The 23,584-nt window shown below is 44.8% G+C and overlaps 1 protein-coding gene across 1 annotated transcript; it reads left to right on the plus strand.

Annotated features, from left to right (window-relative positions):
• Positions 1-3,484: 3,484 nt before the first annotated feature.
• LOC311320643 (protogenin B-like) lies at positions 3,485-18,749 on the plus strand (the record flags this gene model as incomplete). Its single annotated transcript, XM_084452446.1, has 18 exons — positions 3,485-3,551; positions 4,233-4,529; positions 7,758-7,902; positions 8,049-8,182; positions 8,292-8,588; positions 8,723-8,882; positions 9,244-9,491; positions 10,269-10,433; positions 10,554-10,859; positions 12,412-12,597; positions 15,696-15,791; positions 15,908-16,094; positions 16,212-16,339; positions 16,575-16,745; positions 17,273-17,455; positions 17,596-17,719; positions 17,823-17,958; positions 18,324-18,749. The coding sequence occupies 18 exons, from the start codon at positions 3,485-3,487 to the stop codon at positions 18,747-18,749; spliced, it is 3,456 nt and encodes a 1,151-aa protein (XP_084308572.1).
• Between the last annotated feature and the right edge of the window lie 4,835 nt (positions 18,750-23,584).

Raw genomic sequence — 23,584 nt, forward strand, 5'->3', positions numbered from 1 at the left:
GTTATGTAGTAGTGTGTGTGTGTGTGGGGGGGGGGTCTAAAGCTGAAAAAATCAATGTACAGTATGTAAATGAGTGAAATGGTGGCAGTCCTGTGTTGTATAGGCAACTCTGGACCTGAAAGCATGTTGAAACCATCACTGCTAGCCAGGTATGTGATAAAGTAGGCCGCTTGCTTGAATTTTGGCTATTGTTAATGTTGTAAAAGTCATGTTAAAGCTCCATTTGTAAATAGGATAGATACATAGAAATTTGATGTATCAAGACACTATATTATGGCCATAATTCTAGCCAAGTCTATGTGCCATTCAAAAAAAAGAAACAAAAAAAAAAGAAAAGCTTAACAGAAGTATACTGTAGTTGGCGAGATAGGCTACTGTATGTTGTGTGTTCCATTTCTGGCTCGGTGTGTCGTACAAGTATTGCTGTCTGGTCTCGCTTGCTGGTGTGCTCTTTCTTTTTGAAGATAATAGGTCTCTGCTTTTGCAGAAGTGATGTGTGCTTTGAGCGAGAACAATAGCATGGTTTATTGAGAAAAACAAGTTGTGATATATTAGCTGGTTGCAAACATTTCTGTGACATAGACATTGTGCTCAGAGCCTTTCAGCAGACACTGGAAATTCAATGGTTCATGTTTCAACAAACTTTGGAGGTTCACATTATTGCACTAAATTTTTATGACACATGGCTTTGTCACATCTTTATGGACAAATGTAATGATGGATGCCCTCAAAAAAAGAAAATATTTTTTATGTCAAGATAAGAAAGGAAAATTTAAATGAAATTGTCAGAAAATGACTATATAATTGTCTTGTAGCAAACTGTGCATTAATCTCAGTGAGATACGCATTCCTAGTCATTCTCATACCTGAGAATATAAAGCGTTGAGGAAAAAAAATGTTAAGATGACCTTAAAACCTACATGCTTCATTATGTTGCTAAATGATTGTACGCGTGCATGTGTGAGCGTGCATGTGTGATGGATTCTATCGTACTTTGTAACCACTGTCTTCTGTGATTAGGGCAGGTTCTGCTAACCGGACGGACAGTGCTGGTTACCGGACAGTGCTGGTTACGCAAGTTACTTTATTCTCATTGTGTGCTGTTTACTAAGTTAATATTGTTATGTATGTTTTGTTAATGACTATTGTGTCAAACTTTTTTTTTTTTTTACATATTCTTTGTACTTATTCTTATTTTGCAAAATGCAGGTGGGAAGAAAATTGTTACCATTTTCTCTTAATTTTTTTTATATTGAACAAGGCACTGATATTTGAATTGGAATGAAGGAAAATGCATCTCTCCTATGGTGTACAGGAGCTCCATCAAGAAGTGACTCTGACTCTGTACTTCTGGCTGACGCAGTACCAACTCTGTTTGACTATCTTGTCCATTTATACCAGTAGAAGATCCTTCCTGTGTGTTGTTGTCTGGTGTACTGCTTCATGTACAGTAGCTTGTTAATATCGCAAAGCATTAATGTTTCTTTTTTCAATGGAAAGTACTCACTGGTGAGATTTTTAAAGTGGTTTTAAAAGCCAATAAACTTTTTTAAAGAATCTGCTCCTCCTGTTTGACTATTTGAATATTTGACAATATTTTACAGTCTTCTAAATCATACGCACACACACACAGATGTGCTGATAGCACGGTTCTTCTCAGTTTTGTGGATTTTGAGTTTTAAGACTGAAGCTATATGACCTGAGTTCATTTAGATAGAAAGTAGTTTTGTTATTTTTGACCGGCCAGAACTCCACTTGTACAAAAATGTGACTGAAACCCCTTGTACAGTGAAAACAAGAAATACCAATGACATAATATTATTAAACATGTTTACTGAAGCCACTCAGCACTACCATGCAGTGTGACACATTTTCCACCATCCCCCGTCTTGAGGTCGGAGGTCACGTCAGCCCCTCCGATGACCTTAGAGGTCACCGGGACGGGTCTGTCCCAGACCAGGCAGACACACCCTCTGACCAATGACAGCAGAGTCGGTTGGCCTCGGCTTGGCTTTCCCATGGCCTGCCCATATTCATAACATGTTAATGACCTTTACTCTATTGATCATGGTCTCCCTGGCCGACCTCTGGCCATGCGGTGCCCTCCACCTCCACACAGCCACATTTGTCCTGCGCAAGTCACCAGGTTTGACCAGCATTACCAAAACGAGACATCCCTTTTTTGAATGATAGAAAGATCGTTGATTATGTTTACATGTTTCCAATACATTTGATAAGACCGCATATTACAACATCACCTATCTATCAGTTAGCAGGTAGTGGTCTTAGTATTATTAGTAGTAGCGCTAGTAGTTCTACTACTTAGTCATGAACTTGAGACAGATAAGCCTGTACATGTTTCTGTAGGCCCTATGTCACAGCACGAACATTTTCATAAGAGCAGGAAGTCTTGGGGTTGAAATTATTATAAACAATGGCCTGATTTCAGCTCAGGATAAATATATTATTTATAAACGAATGAACGTTAAAGCAGAATAGGCCTATTGGATATCATTATCTTGACCGCCACGATCTCTTCGGTCCGAAATGATTAAATCAATGGTCAGCTCTAATCAATATATAATTATACAGCACACCCCATCTCATTTGGCTGGACAGGCGTTCCAAGATGTGGGTCCCTGGTATTGTATCAAATTAGATTAGTTTACAATTGAAGATTGACATAAAATGTAACATCATATATAAGCTGAAATGTTTGTTACTGTTAGGCCTAGTAATATTAGGCCTATATACATTTCGACTCACTTCAGTTTTACTTATGGGGAGAGGGGATTTTTGCTGAAACAGCTGACTGGCTTCACAGCTGGACTCTATTGTCGCGCTATCGAGTGAGGGCCGTGGGACTGCAGGGTCATTGTCAAAAGGCACGGGCGTCGGATCAATATCAGAATTCATTAGGCAGCTGACTTGCACCCATCAATATCTCTTCATAATTACCAAGGTTTATGTTCGGAGCAGCTGTCTCCCAATGTGACCTGATCATCAGTTTGTCCAGTGGCCCTTGATAACAGCATTTTGTATTCCTGGAAATAGGGACGAAACGAAATAATCAAGTAGTTTTTATTTGAAATGAAGTTGCAATCTCTTGAGTATCCAACTACAGGTGGATTGACATTAAAACCTATAGGTCTAGGCTACTCTAGAATATTCTATGGGCATGGCACAATTTCTGGCCAACCACTGCTTACATTACATGCTTAGTCAGAGAGAAATGCATACTTTGGTGGTTTTGTCCATATAGACTAATAATTGCATCTAGATGCACACAAAATATCCTGATCCAGTTGTGCGTACATTGGTTGGTTGAGCGCTGGATGTCGGAGCGCATGCGTCAAGGGGAGGGGGTCCCTCGCACCAATAAGGAGTTGTCGTAGCGCCAGAATCATTAGTGATCTGGAGAGGCACACAGCACGATGGGGAACGGTGGTCCGCGGGCGTGAAAATGACTGAACAATCTGGATAAATGGCTTATTTTAAAAAGAAACTTCTACAGCATTTGCTGTTTTTCGTTTTATGTCTTCCACTCTCAAGTAAGTATTTATTTAATTAATTATTTTACATCATTGATAATGGTCAGTAGGCTAATTATTTGCTGGATCTTAGGGGTCGTTGATGACCGGATGACCAGCCACTGTGGACACAACGTTTGGGCGGATGAGATACCAAGAAAAATGAATTAGAACTATAATATTTTTGCATTGTTTAATGATATTGTGCTAGATCAGTAAACGAGTTTTGAAGTAGCCTAGCTGATTGCGACTTGGCCAATATCCACTTCTTAATTGCTGACCGACACATGGATGTTTTGAAGTATCTGCACCCTGTGCCATTTCAACCCGTTTTTAACTATCAAACTATCACCTCAAACGAATTGAAGAGACATCGGCGTTGTGCTTCCTTTAATCAGACCCTCTACTCATTAATGGAATTGCTAATTTCACTAAACGAAGTGGTCAGATGTAGGCCTATGGTAAAAGTCTTCCTACATCTAGCCTACAGTCTCTCAGTGACACTCATCCATGTATTTGCTTTTTATGGAATAGAAAATAGGCGAGTGTTTTGTTATGCAAATCTTTTATTGGATTATTTTATTTTTTATTTTCGGCTACTGTATTTTTCTCCTAGTTTCAACTGCCAGCCAGCTGTGATTGTGCCATAGTCTACCACTGCCCTCCGGTCTTCCTCTAATGCTGATGTTCCCCTCTGTCCAGCTGTGTTTTGTTTCAGTGAGCTGTCCTTCATCACAGAACCCAGCGATGTCACTGTAATACCAAAGGACCCGGTGGTCCTGGACTGTCAGGCCCATGGACACCCTCCCGTCACGCTCAGGTGGCTGAAGAACGGAGCGCTAGTGGAGGGAACGCACGTGCAGTTTCTCTCCAACGGTTCTCTATACATCCCTGAGGCCAGGAGGGACAGGGAGCATTCTGACCAAGGCTTCTACCAGTGCCTTTCTCAGAACAAATATGGAGCCATCCTAAGCCAAAGATCACGTCTGACTATCGCAAGTAAGTATGGAGATCAAGATAACAGATTTACATGTGTGAACGTTTTCTCTTTTCAGCACCATTGGAAATATGCAAAGGCCCAAGTTCATTTTGGTAGCCAAATGGATGAGGATTTTGGATCTAATGGTGGTGTCCACTTTGTGGTGTCAACATATCAGACCAGCAGGGTCATAGGTCGTTACCCGGGAGATGGGGACCAGATGGACCCCTCCTCCTCCTGTTCCTTCTTTATTGAGGAAAATCTCCAAGTCCTAAAGTCAGGTTTCCATGTAATTAGAAGTTATGCAGTGTTCCAGAGAGAGGGCAGTCTTGGTGATAAAGGCTGTCGAGCAGTTACAGACTTGTTTTAAGGGACAATTAAGCACTGATGGAGAGTCTATCAGAAAGCTAATAAAATGTCCTTGTTAATAGCTTGGTCTGATATTGCTTTTGTAGTGGCGGGTATACAAGGAATATTTAGCAAAACACACATTTAGGACAACACACATACATGCAGATTTTCCCCCCAAACAGATCACTGGGCAAAAAAGTTGTGAGAATTGTGTTATGTTGGTTCACTTGATACTACTGCTCTGGGCGATTGTTCTGTGGTCTGCAACACAGAGGAATCTCTAAAAGGCCATTCACATTTGCCCTTTTGTGTGGAGTTCCCCTGACTGCCCCAAAAGAAAAGACTAGTTTTTCAGGCCATTCGTTTGTCCACGTATCAGTGGCCAGGACAGCTGTGTCTATTCACCAGGCCAGTCCTACCATGGGCAGGGCTTTGCTGTGGTCCAGGCCCATGTGTTTTCTGCATACTATCTTCAGGGCTTTTGGAAAGAATATTAATGGACGGGAAGCAGAATCTTACAGATATTTGAAAACATCCTACCTTCCCCTATGTGTTTAAAACACTGATTTGAAAAGCAAAGACCTCTGAAGCAACATGAACCATCCGTGTTGATTACAGGCGTGTTTTTTTATGTGACTGTTGTATACCCACCCACTATAGTGAAAGGAAAAACATTTTCACCATATTTTCCTAGAAAGCTTTATTTGTTTCTCCTATAGTTGAGATTGCTGGCACCTAATGGGTTAAGGTCTAGGTCAGCTGTAGGCTGGGGGTTGAGGATGGGCCCCACACCCTTTCTGCTCCCCTTCTGTCCAGAAGCACACAGGGTCAGAGGTCACATGGGAAAGGCTTTGTGATGTCACTGGGCTGCGCTGGCTATGTTACCCTGCTGTCCTGTCGTTTGACCATGGACCCTTTTCATCCTCTCTGTCTCTCTCTGGCATTGTCAAGCACAGCTCCTTTGTTACACACACAGGTCCAACTTATCATGTGGTTGAACAGGTCTTATTCTCAACTCTGCAATGCTATAACAGTCTCTCTCTGCCATATATTTATCAATAGCCAAGAAACAAGCTCCAAGTGTTGACAGCATCTTGTTTCTCTCTCAAAACACTGCATCACATTACTAGGCACAGAGCAGCCTATAGTACAGGACGCATAAAGATAAGATATGCAAGAACCGGTTTGGTAGACAATTGGCAAACTGACTTCGATCTGAGTGGGTCCCCAATTTTGGTTTGAAATTGGATGGACAGGGGGCTCGGGGAGGGGAGTCGAACCCTGACCTCTTTTGTGCTGGCCATTGATTTGTGCTTTACGACACTGCTGACTACATTGGTGGATCAGTCTGCTGCTGGCCACACTAGTGGACCAGTCTGCCGTGGCCACACCCACCTGACCACATTAGTGCTGTGGCCACGCCCACCAGCAGCAGCGTAATGGCGGGTGGGGAGTGGACGTTAGATCATCTTAACCAGTTCTCTGGGTGGACAGGGCTACATGCTGCTCAGTGGTGTACTTGTGACTGAGCGTGAATAAGGAGGTATATTCCAATAGCTAATTTGCTTTAATTGTACAGTTTTTATGTGAGTCGTGAGTAATAATTAAAAAGTATACTCTGTGGACTAATAAGTGGGTTTATAGCTGTTATACAGTGTCACATAGACCCACCAATATGCAAATATACTGTACAGTATATGACAATGAAAGATGGTGTGAATGTTGTTAAATTGTTAAATTGAAATATTTTTACGAACATCATTTAAATGTAGAAGCATAGATTTCCTTTAACACATTATTGATTTGAGCCTTCCTGTGACCAAAGGCGGTAGAAGAGAAGTTATTAACCTCTTGGGGGAGGGTTTAACACCTTGTCATTACCTGCATTCTTCTAAAATGTTTTGTTTTTCCGCGTTTGTAGAAACCTGACTACCCCATGTCAGGATGTGACTCTGCATAAAGGATTAGCATCACGTCACATAATGTATGATAATCTACATCTAACATGACAACACTAAATGTTTCTCTGCTTTGGAACGACTCTCAATGACAACGTTTATCTCTGAAGATTTTGGTCATGAACTTAAGTTATAGTTCTTTCCCATCTCTCAAACATACCCAATCTATATGTAGTTTGAAGACTCATATTGCTGAACAATGGCCAAGGGTAATTCTCACTGAGTGAGGAGAGCTTATTGATTGGTCTTTATCTATGACGATGCATCAGTCAATGTCACCCTCCCATTGATCCATTGATCCAAGCAGCTGGGTAGTATCGGACCTGATAGCTGCTCAAAGACAAGATCACGGTGGCTTGAAATGATCCATTTCCTCATTATCGGGGTTTGACAGTCCTAACCCTCCACACTAGACTGAAAGAAGATATATAATTAACAAGCAATGGAATCAGATAAACAAAATTATTATTTGTCGATACATCTTATAACTTTCCTATTGAATTACAGAAGAGCTGATATAGAGAGATGGATAGATAGAGAGATGGATGGATGGATGGACGGATGGATGGATGGATGGATGGATGGATGGATGGATGGATGGATGGATAGATAGATAGATACAGTAGATAGATAGATAGATAGATAGATAGATAGATAGATAGATAGATAGATAGATAGATAGATAGATAGATAGATAGATAGATAGATAGATAGATAGATAGATAGATAGATAGATAGATAGATAGATAGAAGCCTTTATTTAGACAGGGAAGAGCATACTGAGACCAGGTATCTTTTACAGTTGTGTCCTGCTTACAAACAACCTACATTAATTCAGATGCTAGGTATCAAAGCCATGTCTCTATTGACTGGGATATACTCAAACCTGGTTGCTTGGTCTGTATGTCGTGTCTGAATGGTGGTCTCATCGTGTCCCAGGTATGTCACCCTTGGTGGTGCAGCCTGTGTCCGTGGTGGTGACTGCGGGCTCGGTGGCCAGGTTCTCCTGCCATGTCACCTCCACTCCTCCTGCTACCATCACCTGGGAGCTCAACCAAAGCACACTCCCCCTGGAGACGGACAGGTACCTGATCAAACCATCTCCATTCTCATCCATCATCTACTCCTCTGACTGCTGTCCATCTAAACAGTGCTACTATTCTGCCTTGTATGTTGTATATTTTTATACTGTATATACATATTATATTCATATTGTCTCTCTATCCCTAGAATCACTGTTTTGCCCAATGGAGTTCTTCAAATCTACAATGTTCAAATGGAAGATGCTGGACAATACCGCTGTGTGGCGACAAACATTGGCAATCGCGTGAGGAGCAGCGAGGCGACGCTGACCGTCAGCCTGGGTCTAGGTGTGTAGACGGCTCAGAGACGGAATACCCTGACCGTGCATGTCAACCCCTGTATGAAACGGGCACTAATGAGTAGATATGAATCCCTGTTCCTCATCTGAAGGTGCTGGCCCCAAACCCCTCCAGAGACCCAGCATCATCACCGGGCCCCAGAACCTCACCACACCCCTGCTCCGGACGGCGGTTCTGGAGTGCGTGGCCACGGGGAACCCCAGGCCCATCATCTCCTGGAGCCGGGCCGACGGCAAGCCCATAGACGTGTACAACGCCCAGGTGCTGGGCAGCGGCAACCTGGTCATCATCAACGTCCAGCCCCAGCACAGCGGCGTCTACCTCTGCAGGGCCACCACCCCGGGAACGCGCAACCACACCGTCGCCGCCGCCAACCTCACCGTGCTGGGTAACGAACCGCTCATCTGTCCCCGCGTCCAGAGCATGAATAAACCAAATATGCTAGCATCTCCCCCTGGTGTAATTTGTGTGTGTGTGTGTGTGTGCTTGTTTTCACAACTTCTCTCTTCTCTGTCGCTCTAGTGCCCCCGTCCATAGTGGAGAAGCCGGAAAGCCAGACACGTCCCCGGGCGGGCACTGCCCGCTTCATGTGCCAGGCTGAGGGGGTCCCCCCGCCCCGGATCACCTGGCTGAAGAACGGAGAGGAGGTGCACCTGAACGGCAGAATCAAGATGTACAACAGGTATCACATCACCACTCGTCTAACAACAGTTATAACAGGTATCACATCACCACTCATCTAACAACAGTTATAACAGGTATCACATCACCACTCATCTAACAACCGTTATAGCAGGTATCACCTTCCTCACCACTCATCTAACAACAGTCATAGCAGGTATCACCTTCCTCACCACTCATCTGTACCAAGTAACAACAGTCACAATAGGTTTCACATCACCACTCATCGGACCTAGTAACAACAGGTATCACATCACCACTCAGCAGTACCTAGGAACAACATTAAAGCTTTACATGGCCTTGAACATGAACAAGAAAGACTATGTTGATGTTTACATTAACCCCCCCCCCCTTCCCCCCAGCAAACTGGTCATCACTCAGATCATCCCCGAGGACGACGCCATCTACCAGTGCCTGGCGGAGAACGAGCAGGGCTCTGTCCTCTCCCTGGCACGGCTGATCGTGGTCATGTCCGAGGACCGGCCCAGCGCGCCCAGGAACGTCCACGCCGAGACCATCTCCAGCTCTGCCATCCTGCTGGCCTGGGAGAGGCCGCTCTACAACGCAGACAAAGTCATCGCCTACTCTGTTCACTACATGAAGGCCGAAGGTAAGATGGGGAGAGACTATACCAATACATCTTGGTGTAGGTGTCACTCAAAGATGATGAAAAGAGATCCTGATGAAATATTGTTGGAGTTGTGAACTGAAGGTATGGAAGCGTTTTGAGTGAGATGACTGAGCTCTCTTATCTGAGACCAACTCTCCTTAGTGGAGGCCATCTGTTGTTGCCAGGCAGAGCAGAGGTCAAGGAGAAAGAATAGAAACTCACTAAAATAACAACAGGCCCTGGTCTGCCATTGTCCCCTTCCCACTTCACTGCTAGCTGTTAAAGGGGCAGGACACCATTTTCAACGCATTGAAAAGTTTGCATTACTCAAGCTTGTGAGTGAAGTTTGCATTGAGCTCAAGCTTACGAGTAAAACCCACAAACATGTGATTCAAGTTTTTCGAGATACATCTGTGTGACACGCTTCAGAGAATTAAGGAAGCAAAGCAAAAGTATATGACCTTTTTTTCTCCTGACATTTGATTACGTCTCGTTCCAAGAGGCCTGGAGGCGAGACAGGAATGATGTGAATTTAAGGGAGAATGTGGCTCTGCTTTGCATTAGCTTGATGTTTACAGAATATAAGAAAGGACATGTGGGAAACACAAGCTAACTCAGACAGTGACATATGCCTGTTTACATGCTGCATGTTTTAAAAGGCTTTAAAAGGCTCATGTCTGCTTGTTGGCTTTTTTAGAGGGAGCTGAGCGGATAGTGGCAAATTGCATTAAAGCTAAAATATCCTTTTCCTTTTTTCCTTTATTCATTTAAATCCAGGTCTAAACAATGAAGAATACCAAGCCGTTATCGGTAATGACACCACCAGCTACATCATTGACGACCTGGAGCCGGCGAGGAACTATACCTTCTACATTGTGGCCTACATGCCGATGGGAGCCAGCCGCATGTCTGACCAAGTCAGCCAGCACACCCTGGAGGACGGTGAGTCAAGAACACCGCAACTCCCAGCATCCTTTTTGAAATAATTCGCTTCGGCCGTCTTTGGAAATTCATGTTTAAGACAAGGTGAGTGATGTGTGCCTCCACCGGTTTTGCCCGCAGTGCCCCTGCGTACTCCGGAGCTCAGGCTGACCAGCCACAGTCCCACGGACATCCAGGTGAGCTGGGAGCCCCTCCCCGCCAAGCTGAGCCGCGGCCAGGTTTCGGCCTACCGCCTGGCCTACCGCACGGCCGCGGACGGCGCCGTCAGCGAGCTGGAGCTGCCCCAGAACAGCACCTGGCACGTCCTGGATGGCCTGCAGCCGGACACCATCTACCTGCTCCGCATGGCCGCCGCCACCCGCGTGGGCTGGTGTGAACCACCGGCCTGGACGTCCCACCGCACGCCCAAAATGTCCAGCACCAGAGGTAAGGGCACAGCTGGACATGCTGCAGGTGATACTCTGGGAGGCTAATGTCATCAAGTCATGTGTGGTTTAGCCGGATCTCTTGGTACTGTACATCTCCATGTGGTCTCCCTGAACATGACAATATGGTGGGTCTGGACCCTTAAATGGTTATGGGATCCAGCCTAGGTTTGGGTTAAAAACGTTTTTTCTTTCTATTTGATGGCTCAAAAGAAATCGCAAAGGACGGTTCAATTGAGTCTCGAAACTAAAACTTTGCTGAGAATCTATCATGTCACACCGGGTGCTCATGACTACTAGTCCATACAGAGCGGCTAACTTTGCACGTCTTGTCACATTGCTATTGAAACCCCAGCAGCCCCAACCATGCAGAGTGGTCAACTCATGACCAGGCTGTTCTCTGGTAACATTGTCCCACCTCATGACCAGGCTGTGCTCTGGTAGCATTGTCCCACCTCATGACCAGGCTGTGCTCTGGTAGCATTGTCCCACAGTCTTTGTGTTGGTTACCCAGGGACCTTTGGCCTGCACTGTCAGTGGTGTTAGAGCAGCCTCGGTCACGGGTCATAAAGAGAGGGCCCCAGGCGTCTGTGTGGGGGAAGAACAGGGTCTTTTCACGGCCTTGTGTGTTGGGGGGAGCTTGTTTTTCTTCCTAAACTATATTTTGAGTTTGAACATTGGGAGTTTGATGGTAAAGAAGAATTCTCTCTGGGAGTAACCAACAGATTCATAATCTGCAGACAAGCAGTCCAGAACAGTGTGTCAGCCATTCGGAATGGATGGAGCTCCTGGAGGTGTGTGTGTGTGTGTGTGTGTGTGTGTGTGTGTGTGTGTGTGTGTGTGTGTGTGTGTGTGTGTGTGTGTGTGTGTGTGTGCATGTGCATGTGCGTGTATGGGTGTGTGGGTGGCGGTTATTGTGAAGCCAGCTGTTTCTATTCAAGTCACTTTTCAACAGAGTGGAGAATACATTGATTTCAAAGCAAAGTGTAAATATAGACAATTTCACCCATATAAGTCTTGGTTGCCATATTAACAAATTGATATTCCAAGACAACCAGACATCGAAACAAGGGAAATATCAGAACTGCCATTTAACACACAAAAAAGTCAATAGACTATATATCATCCAGAGGCTTTGTGATAATAAAACCATGCACAAAAGCAGCATAAAACATGTTACAAATGTGTAATAATACATAGCATACGTCACAGAATAGTTCACTTACCGTGCCACTCTTGGCTATGTAAGTCAGTAAAAGAGCCTTTGGAAAGATGTTGGATTCTATTGGTCTATTGTGTTGTTGTCCTTGTAGAGACTGATTCACTGAGTTGATTTTCCAGTTACTGACAGCTTTCAGTGTGATGTTCTCTAGATGAGCTTATCGATTCACCCCCACTGTACATGAAGCTAAGTGGTGTCTTTGTATCAGCCTTGCATTGGCTTTGTTAAGAGGCTGAAGCAAGCAGAGCTGTGAATGGGCTCCACGTGACGATCATAAGAAGACGTGTTTACAGTACGCGTCCCTCATGAGTGCTCTTCTGTGTCCCCGCAGTGCCGTTGGCCCCGCTGCTGCGACTGGAGCCTGTCAACTGCACCTCCATCACAGTGCACTGGCAGCCGCCTCCAGGAGCCGTGGAGGTCCAGGGCTACCGGCTCTCTTACCACCAGGAGGGCCAGCCGGAGCAGCCCAGCATCCAGCTCCAGCCTCAGGACTCCCACTATACCATCAGTGGCCTTGGTGAGGGAGACTGCCTCCATGGAGCAGCGCATTACACTGACTTAATTCACACAGTGGTGAATTTAATGAGAAATAGATCCAATAATAATAATAATAATAATAATAATAATAATGATAATCAGCATCATCATCATAATGATAATTATAATTATTATTCATTGTCTTTATAAGCACTTTTCATCTCAAAGTGATGAAAAACAGTTTAGCTAACTTTTCCTCCTTCTCAAATTCGTTAGCTAATGTCACCTCAACTCCTGAACTTACAGTAGTGAAATTATCACTTGGACACTGTATCAGTCTACTGTTGCTTCTAGTATTTGTGGTTGTGGGAGAGGCTTTAAACAGAGATAGAAAACCTTTCTTTCCCTCAAACAAATCGACTGCCTTATTTTGCATTTCCTAATTACTTTCAGTGGGCAGTGACACTTCTTAGTATTTCTCGACCCCCCCCCCCTCCAAATCAATATGGCTTGACCCTGCTTTCCCTCAGCAGCAGTGGCCCCTCTCCCCCCCTGCCGCAGCGTTGTGTGAGCGCAGACTCCCAGGGTCGAAGGTCGGGGCCCAGATGTCTCTCCCACTGCCGTTTCCCATCCCCGGCCCTGCATAATCACCCCTGGCCATTGTGTCCTAGGTCCGGGACCTGGGCTGCCCTTTGAGACCTGCCCTGGCCGCTCCCCCCCACCCCTCCTCCAGCTGGACACACAAAGCCCCCTGGGACTGGCCAGAGCTGGACGGGGGGGGCGAGTGACCTATGGACGTGAGATGGTGGACTTGGGTTTGCATCCTACCCCCACCGCTCCACTCTTAATAACCTAAAAAGATGCAGGTTTACCAGTGTAAAACGGTCGTACCCTTCTAAAGACAGAACATTTTTTGGTTTGATCTGTTTGAACGGGCCTTAAGAAGCTCTGTTGTTTGGTACATCAACAGATTGGTTGGGCGCCTGGTTTTGCAAATGTAAACCAGATGGAAATCGAACTAGATTTCGGAAATGACTAGAAAGTGTTCATGTTTTATGTTTAAGTCGACATCAGGGTCATCTTCTGAAGAACTATCAGTCCATGGTGTAATATCCTCTCTGGTGCCTTCCAAGTTGAAGGCTAAATCAGGGCCAGTCTGAAGGACACCAGGGCAGAAACAAAGGGGCCCATCTCCTATCCCACAGTCCGGAGTCCAGATTCCTTCTGTTCTAACTTGGCCTGACCCGTTGACCCCAGTCAAACCCCCCCCGGTCCCAGGGGCCCCGGGTCCCAGCAGCTGAAAACTGCTCCCGGACCCATCCCCCCACCGTCCCCCCCGGACACAACACCTACGCTGGTCAATACCCACAGTCTAACCTTTCACACTGAAGGCATAAAACAAATCTTAACGCTCCCTAAAAACGTTCTGGTTTTTGTAGATGTGGCAGACTGGTGTGGTGGGGTACCTTTTCAAGTCAAAGGACACTGGCTTTAATTGCATATTTCAGGGGAAGGATATTCACTTTCTTAACACTGGCCTGCAATGACCCTTCCTCGTTTCTCAGAACTTATTCCTCTTATATCCCGTTGTTCTGCGCAGGAGTTCTAGTAATGTGTACAGACCTCATTTAACCCCCACCTCAGTTGGCCTCCTCACAGCTGCTCTTCCTTGTACAGTACCTCACTTCCTGTTCGTACAGTAGCCTACATCACAGCACAGCCTAGTGGTCATACCGTATGCTCCTCATGTGCCGCTACTTCTGTTATATTTTTGGCATCAAGGTTTTTGGACGAGGACAGACCGTCAGCAGTGTATGTGTGCATGTGTGTGCCTGCGTGTGTGTGTGTGTGTGTGTGTGTGTGTGTGTGTGTGAGAGAGAGAGAGAGAGAGAGAGTGTGTGTGTGTGTGATAATCCCGCCCGTCATGGGGTTCATTGGCCTTGTCAGCTCTGTTTCGGGGCCCTCAGGCTGCCTGCTCTTTCTCAGGCTCTCTCCTCCGTGACAACACATGACAGATAGACTGGGGTGACATCAGAGACCCTGAATTTTCTGTGAATGGGAGGTGGCTGGTTGGCAAAAATCAAGGGATCTGCTCTCCAGCACCAAACAACTGTCGATGTTATACTGTTTTTAGTTTTCACTCGTTGCGGTGGATGTTCTTAAAGTTAGGGCAAGGAAGTTTGGGCCTATAAGCTGTGATGACAGTCAGCATGGCCTTGAGTGCACAGCTCAGCTCGACTCCCAACTGAAATCACACTTGCGATAACCGTTACATTGGTGTAACTTACAGTACTTTTTCAGTACGGCAGCCGTCAAACAAAAAACACACAATTTCTAATTGAACAGAAAAATACTATGATTAATTTTTATATTTATATATATATATATATATATATATATATATATATATATATATATATGGGCACCAGTGGAGGGGCACTAGCACTTTTGGGGCCCAACCATAGTGATGGCCATGCTACTAAATAATATACAGTTAGGTCCATAAATATTTGGACATTGACACAATTTTCATCATTTTGGCTCTGTACACCACCACAATGGATTTGAAATGAAACATTCAATATGTGCTTTAAGTGCAGACTTACATTCAATATATGCTTTAAGTGCAGACGTTCAGATTTAATCTGAGGGTATTTACATCCAAATCAGGTGAACAGTGTAGGAATTACAAAGAATTTTGTTCGTGGACCCCCCCAGCCAAAATAAAGCTGATAGTCTGCACTTAAAGCACATATTGAATGTTGAATTTCAAATCCATTGTGGTGGTGTACAGAGCCAAAATGATGAAAATTGTGTTCATATCCAAATATTTATTTATGAACTATGTATGTTTATTGTTGTGGGGAGGTGGTGTGGGGTAGCCTGATATCGGACAGAATGTCAGCTCATTACACTCACTCTTGAAATCTTCAAGAATCAGTCAACTTTGGTGGAGTCGTCGTATTTGAAAGTCTGCACCCAGGCTGGGGGGTCCTTCAGGATTTTTTAAAATATGCCAGGGGTCCCGAGCTCAAACAAGGTTGAGAACCACTGTTCTAGACAATGTTTGTGTCATGAATATGATGGTTAGTCGGTGACTGATTTGAGGCTGATATATTGATCTCTGTTGTGTTCCAGATCCAAGGAGGAAGTACCACATCAAGCTGTTGGCCTTCAGCCTCCTAGGAGACGGTTACCAGGCCGATCAGACTGTTAGCACTCCGGGATGTGTCTGTGAGTAGGCAATCTAACAGTGGTCTCTACATCCATTTTCGCTTTGACGAAAATGTATAACTTTGACTAAACTGTGTGTGTGTGTGTGTGTGTGTGTTTGTGTGTGTGTGTATCAGCGGTTCGAGACCACCTTGTGGCGGCCCCCCCAGCCCCTGACCATGTGAATGCCCAGGCAAACAGCTCGTCTGCAGTGCACCTGCGTTGGGGCAGTCCGGCCTTCGCCTCTAGGAAGGCGGTCAGCTACACGGCGCGCTGCACCCCCGTCGGCACACAGAACGCCTCCGCCGTGCGCTACCTGCAAACGTGAGTCGGTGCAACAACTTCAACGAGACTGCTGTCATTTTTCTGCTATGTGTTGCAATGACGAGCTCATTGACTGAGCTGTTTGTCTGAACGTTTGTCCTGCCTGTTTCTCCACAGTACCAACAAGAGTGTGATGGTGACGGATCTGGACCCCAACACGCGCTACGAATTTGTGGTTCGTCTTCATGTGGACCAGCTGTCCAGTTCCTGGAGTTCTGTTGTCTACCAGAGGACTCTACCAGCAGGTAACACGCTGTAGATCACATCTTCACCACAGGGTGGCGCTCAGAATAGAAGAACAAATACTAGGGATATTTATAATAATTCCTCCTGTTTCCATAGTAAATACAAACTTTATTTTTATCACTACCCCGTAATTGCCAGTATGCATCCATCCGCCAACTAAATTGTTTATTTACTAAAGCGAGACTCCTTTTTTTTTGCCTGTATGGTTCACTAAGAGTGTGTTTTTGTTTCCAGCTCCCAGCCGCCCGCCTTCGGGGGTGCGAGCGTCCCTTATTGAGGACGACGTGGCTCTGGTTTCCTGGAGGGAGCCGGAGGAGCCCAACGTGGTGGTGACACACTACACCGTCCTCTACGCCTCCCAGAGGGCCTGGCTGGCTGGACACTGGCAGGTCCTGCATCGGGACGGTGAGGGACATGTGATCAGACAGGCTTCAGATTCACATTCAGATTTTATTTTTTCAGTGTATATAGTACAGTGAACAATGTACAGTGAAATGTTACTGCCGGCTCCGTGATGTGCCCTAAAAAATCAAAGATTACACAAAACTATACAAATAAAGGCATGGATGTATGTATTATGCACTGTACTGTACATACTATAAATATAAATAATCCCAGGGGGAGGATATACGGTCTATACAAATAAAGGCATGGATGTATTATGTATTATGTAATATTATGCTTTAGGCAGCATGATCCACAGGCTATTGTTCGAGTAGAGTGTGGATGAACATAGACAGGGATTCTAACGCAGACTTGCGGTTGAAAAACCATTTTGTTGAGAAGGAAAGTAAAGCTACCTCTGGAAACTTGTTTCCCCGACATCGACAGCCTAGTTAGCCGAGCCTCCCGGTGTCAAGAAGAGAGTTTGTGGGAGAGGGACGTGTTGTGACTGGTCAGAGCTCTCTGACGCGGTCTGCTGTGGTTGACAGGGAGCAACACCATGGCGCTGCTGGAGAAGCTGGAGAGGGGAAACATCTACCTGGTCAAGGTCTCCGCCTCCAACCAGATGGGGGACGGGCCCTTCTCCGGCACCGTGGAGCTGCTCCTGCGGCCCAGGGGCCACCACCGTGGCAAGAGCCCCCGCCACTCCGATCAGCCCTCAGAGACAGCAGGTCAGCGTTGGACTGGGGGAGCAGAGACAAGGAGCTAACATGTTGAACTGTACTGAACGCTGGCTCGAATGCTGCAGCTAGACGTGGTTGCCTAGTGTGAGATGATTCCCCTGTGAAACAGTGTTCTGTTTGTCTTCCAGTGTTCCCTGACGGCCTCTACCACATCGACCAGAGGTCCATGACAGGGATCATCGTGGGCGTGTGCATCGCCTTGGTCTGCATTGTCATGTGTGCCTTGATCCTCATCAGTAAAGGCAGATCCAGGTAACTGCACCATAGAAGCACCCGCCTATGATGGACGTACCGCACTATTGAGCGTCACTCATGATGTCATTCACTCATTTAGACTTTTTTTACTCACCGACAGGAAATCCTCCAACTCTAAGGTGATCGGTGTGATGAACGGGGAGGTTGCTGGGTTCCCCCGGACCGGCGAGCGCCACGCAGAGGAGAACGCAGAGGCCTTGATGCCAATGATGAGACGTCACTTCACAGACGCCAAGGTGAGACGCGGGTCCAGAGATGGGGCTTTGTCCAAGACTGAAACATTCCATCGAGACTGAATGACATAAAACGACATAGTGAGATGTGTTTTGGGGGCAGAATTCCTGAATTTCTCATGCAATCCTCTCAAATGGTTCTAGGTTGGAACCAATCTGATGATAAACAGCGCCGGCCCAGTCAACGCTGGCAACAGAACTAAGAGGTGGCTGTGTTTCAAGAAGGAGAAGCGGAATCCGAAAATTGGACATGTAAGTGGTCAAGAAGTTGAATTTTCAGATATTAAAAGGAAAAAGTTCAAGATTTGTATTACATTTCACAATGGCACACATAGCCTGACCTCTTCTCCTGTGATTGGCTCCCTCAGACTCAGGACAGGGCGTGTTTGTACGAGGCGGGTGAGGTGGTGTTGAGGTACGAGGAGAGGCTGGGCGCCTCAGCCCCCCTCCAGCCCGCCTCCCTGCAGATCCTCTACGGACCGCTCAGGGACTCCGAGAGCTCTCAGACCAGCGAGGGAAGCCACGGGACCGGAGACTCCGGACACTACTCCGGTGAGGACACCGAGACGAGCCAGCCCTCCTCCGCCGGCTGCGCCTCCAGGCCTCCGTCCTTCGGGTCCGACGACAGCCCCGCCCCGGAGGAAGAGGGGCCCCGCTTCCTAGTGGAAACCGAGGAGCCGCCGAGCCGCTGTGTCCCCGCCGCCGCCCTGGCCTCGCGTCCGGCCTGCTCCCTGTCAGCCCTGCAGGCCGGGCGGCCCGTCCACTACACCCCCCAGCCTGCAGGATCCTCCTGACCCCCAACTGGCCTCAACCTGCCTCAGCACTGCCCACCACCTTCCCTCACCCCACGCCCCTGAGCTGGGCCCCCTGGTCCTTCTCTAAAGAGCACTGATCAGGAAGCTGAAAGGGGCATGCTCTTAATCCACCTCTACCTCAGGATTTTTTGTAATGAATGATGAATGTCGTTTTACCCTCCCTCATTTTCAGTCTAATTTTTTGTCTGAGCGTCTGTTATTGTATGAACTAAACCAAAGCTCACCCACAATGAATGTCCTAAAGAATGTTGAAAATGTATTGAGATACATTTCTCTATATTTAAGTTTTTTTTTTCCCACTGGAGCAAAGGTGTGTAGTTGACCCCTCGTTGCTGATTGTCTACCTCAGTTTCTCTTTTTGTATATAGGTACATTGCTACCTCTTTTGACAGTATATTGTGCAGTATTTCTTCTAACTCAGGGGCAGGGTTTATTGAAAGACGTGAATGTGAAAGCCATGTCTTCTTACCTGCAGTGGTGTCCTGCAAGACTTTTGAAGGGGTCCTTTGTTGAGAAGGTTTCTCGTGAACTGTTGTTCTAAGACTGAAAATGCTTTTACATTTTTAATTGTGTCCCTTTATTATTTAGTTTCAACAATGAAGTGCATTTGATATTGTCAACTTTTATTTGAGTAAGATCAGGCCAAAAAAGGTTTGACTGGCCTTTTCAGTGCACTAAACCTTAAAAGCTTTATGATGGCCTTAGTGTGGAAAAGGTTTGATAAATGAGAGATATAGATATCCAACGATAGAAAATGTACCCAAAGAAAGAGTTTTTGACCCAATATAAAAGAAACTCAAAAGCAACCAAAAAGAAATGGAACGCCTGTAATAGTAGGGGTATATACATTTGTGTGAGGGTATGCCAAAATATTGTTCCTGTCAATTATTTAAATCTGTCCTGTAAAGATTGTGTGAACGCATTTCACACTGTGCATTTATCGATGCTTTATCCCGGTGAAAGCTTTAGATCTCGTCTCTCAGATGAGTCGTTCATTTGCCTTGTAGACCGTCGCTAGATGCAGCGGTGACGCCAAAGAGTTGTGTGCTTCCTCAGATGGGCGGGGCTTTGGTCCTGGGAATGAATCCGTAGATGCTGCTCACACCAGACCAAAGATCCAGCGTGTATTCCCAGTGATCGCTGGTGACAGGAGACTCAGTAAATCTCACTTTGAACAGGGATTTCCACTCATCAACTGAGTATCATCTCTCGCAATCCAACATTTATGAATGATATATGAAGAAAATTATATTCACTAATATTCTGTGTGACAACAACAAGGATTCTGACTATCAAACGATAACCCTATGTGTGAAGAGCAACATAATCAATTTTATATCTTTGAAAAGCAAATAATCCTAAAACCAAAGAAATGTGAAACCTCGGTTGTTTGTTCATTGGTCTTTGGTTTGCATTTTACATACAGTATTTTGCATAATGTGATGTAATGTTCTAGGTTTTTGATTTCTATAGAAAGGCATTGCCATTACCATGATCATTGTTTGGAACTTGAGAGGTCAAAGTGTTCATTTGGATTGTGTTAACATGATTTCACCTGAAAGATGTTAAAAGGTTAGCCTACTTTGGGAATTTTCATTTTTAGTATCATGGTGAAAGTTTTTTTTTTTGTCTCCTCGTAGATTCATGTGCGTTTTTTTTATATTCTACCTCTGGTGAATGCAGTGGCAATAAAGTTAAGGTCAGGCTTAGGAGATAAAATAATATTTTACAATTTCAGGATGGGGGCTAAACACAAATTGTACATTTTGAATGTATGCCCTGTATAGTTATGTAACTTATGCTTTTTATAATAACATGCTTGAATGCATAATTATTTACCATATCATGTATTTTACTCCAAAGTGTTAACTATGTTTTTTTCTGTCTTAAGCGCACAGCATCACAACCAACCAAAGTCTTTGATTCTCTCAAGATTTTCTCACCATTCAAATAAAATCTTCCTAAAAAGTGTCCTTCCTCTCTTGTGGTCTCATCTGTTTATCTACTCTGCAGGGGATCAGGATGGATATGGTTAGGATGACAGCAGCCAAGGGTAGAGGGGACTATAAATTACCGTGAGTGTGTGTGTGTGTGTGTGTGTGTGTGTGTGTGCAGTGTTGGGGAAGCTACTTTGCAAGCGTAGCTTGTAAAGCTACAAGTAGTTCAGCATGGAGGTAGTTTGAACAAACTACATTTCTACCCCTGGAGAAATGTAGTTTGTAAAACTACAGCTACGTAGTAAAAGTAGTTTCAACTACTTTATTTGTCAGCGTTAAATTTAGAATGTAGCCTACCTGTGGTGTCTATGAAACAAAAAATAATAGCCTGCAAGAAAGTCACATGCCAGCAGAAATATGCCTCAAATGTTTTTTTTTTTTTAATAAATACAAAATAATTTACACTTTTGTCAACATCTGTCATTTTTCTTTCCTGTGCGAGTCCTCATGTGAAATACAAAATTATTTGTTACATTCTGACACTTACATTATATGACCTGTGTGGTTTATGAAATGAGACCGCAGAGAACAAGGAAATCAACATGAACAAGGAAAACTAAATCTGTGCTACATACCCTTAAGCAAGACTCACCCACCCTGTGAAACATTTGAGTGCTACCAGGGCAAGCCAACCAGAGGCAGCATTGGCTTGTCATGTCTTGACATGTCATGTCATGCCTTCAAAGCAATCAGGATGGAAGAAAAATGGACAGTAGCTTTCAAAGAGGGTTCTGGTACAAGAATACAATAATGGTAAAATTCAATTTATATTATTTAAAAAAAAAAAAAACATTAATGTTACTGCCCAAAAATTTAGTTTGTAAATTGAGTAGTTAAACTACTAAAATGACCCAAAAAGTAGTTGAAATACTTGATGCAGCACAAAATATGAATGGAGTTTAACTACCAGCAAGTTACAGCAAAATGTAGTTCAACTACATGTAGTTTAAGTCTCCCCAACATTGTGTGTGTGTGTGTGTGTTTGGGGGGGGGGGGGGGGTGATACCCCGTAATACCAGAATCCACCACCAACAAAGGGGCGCTTCAAATCATGTTATCCTTGCCAAGTACAATTTTGATTTTTACTTTTGGCACTGGGTCGGGGCCGGGCGGAGTAGAGGAAGAAGGAGACAAATGACAAATATATGAGGGTCTAGGTGTATACATATATACACAAACTGGTGTAGGCATATTTTTCCTATTAACTGCTACAGTTAGGAGATGGAACAAGATTTGAAGTTGTGACATGGTCACAGCTCTTTGTGTGTGGCTGTAAGCCAGCGCACCATAGATAGCATTTGTTGGGTTGTCACTCCCTCCCTCCCTCTTCCCTTCGTCCCGTGACCTGCATTTCTATGTTGCCACCACAAGAGGCAGTGGTTCCAGAACACCAAAATAAATACACTATGACATCGCACAGTATCAGGTTCCTTGGAAGTGTAATGGATAAAGCGTCCATGCGGAAGGTCAGGGGTTCAAGTCCCAGTGGAGAAGATTTTTTTGGTCACTGGATGTTATAGAAGCTATGTAAAAATGTGGTTACCTGGTGGTGCCATGTCAGTTATTGAATTTATGTGCAGTAATTGAACATTTGAAATTCTGTTTTGAAATTATACCTACAGTATAGGTGTCTCAGTATTTACCCATTATATATTAGGCTATACTTTGCATGTATTTACCATGTAAATGTTTAGTAATTGGGGGACTATGAAAGGAAGGGTTACACAACAAATGTAAGTTAATTTAGCAATAGAAATCCATAAGCCTAGGGCCAGGCCAATGGGCCTAGGATATACTGTAGACAATAAACTACCGGTGGAATGGTGGTGGAGCAATAGAGGTCCGCTTGCCCATCGATGTGCAAATGGCGAGGAACCCGCCAGCGGATTTAGCTGAAGGTCTGCCAGCGGATTCGGCCGGAGGTCCGCCAGCTCGTCCATCGGGGACCCGCTGTAGGTCCGCTAGCCTTGTGTTATCTGGGTTTATCCCTACCTTTGTCCAGAAGTTGAACCAATTGCAGCAAAATAGCTAACGTTACAGTAATCATCAGTGTAACTGCTTTAGCCACTGACCACTACCATTAATGTTATGGAAGCTGTTGCTTGTTGTTGTGAGCTCATGAGCTAACTGGCTATCCCGCTCTTATTGTGCTGGATTAGCATTGGAAGCATTGGAACTGATGTGTCCAGGCGACAAGACCTATCTTAATTTATCAGACATTATTTCATGTAATTTCAATTCACAGCTATTTCCGTGGCATGACTAGCTTCCGTCCTACCAGTCCTGAACAGAAACAAGCCAGCCACGCACATAAGCCAGGCTTGACCTGGACTGGTTTATGAAGTATTTATTCCATGTTCTGTGCTCTGTAAATGCTCCTAGCCAATAGACTTAAACATTTTCCAGGAGCTTGCTCAATCATCCTGTTGAGAGAGGTCATGGAAGAATTTTTTTTACAGCTCACCTATTTCGGCCCCTGGGTGAACTGTTTTTTTTGTTGCTTTTTTCTGGGGTAGGATCTATGTCCATCCCCTCTTTGCTCTCTGTAAAGCACATTGTGTTGCCTCTGTGTATGAAATGCACTATACAAATAAAGTTTGATTTAATTTGATATACTTTTAAAAATCCAGTTGTCCACAAATGGAAGAGATTTATATTTTCTCTCATATGAATCCATCGACTTGTTGTAAAGCAGAAATAGAACAAGGCAAGGCTGAATTACCGGTAATACAAATCTGGAAGGCCTTGCACGGGTTATGTATCTCGCGAGATCAGGATGGTTGTACGAGGCTGGAGAAAGAACAACAGCGCATGCTC

This window comes from Borostomias antarcticus, assembly GCF_949987555.1.
Source record: "Borostomias antarcticus genome assembly, chromosome: 18".
In the NCBI taxonomy this organism is placed as follows: Eukaryota; Metazoa; Chordata; class Actinopteri; order Stomiiformes; family Stomiidae; genus Borostomias; species Borostomias antarcticus.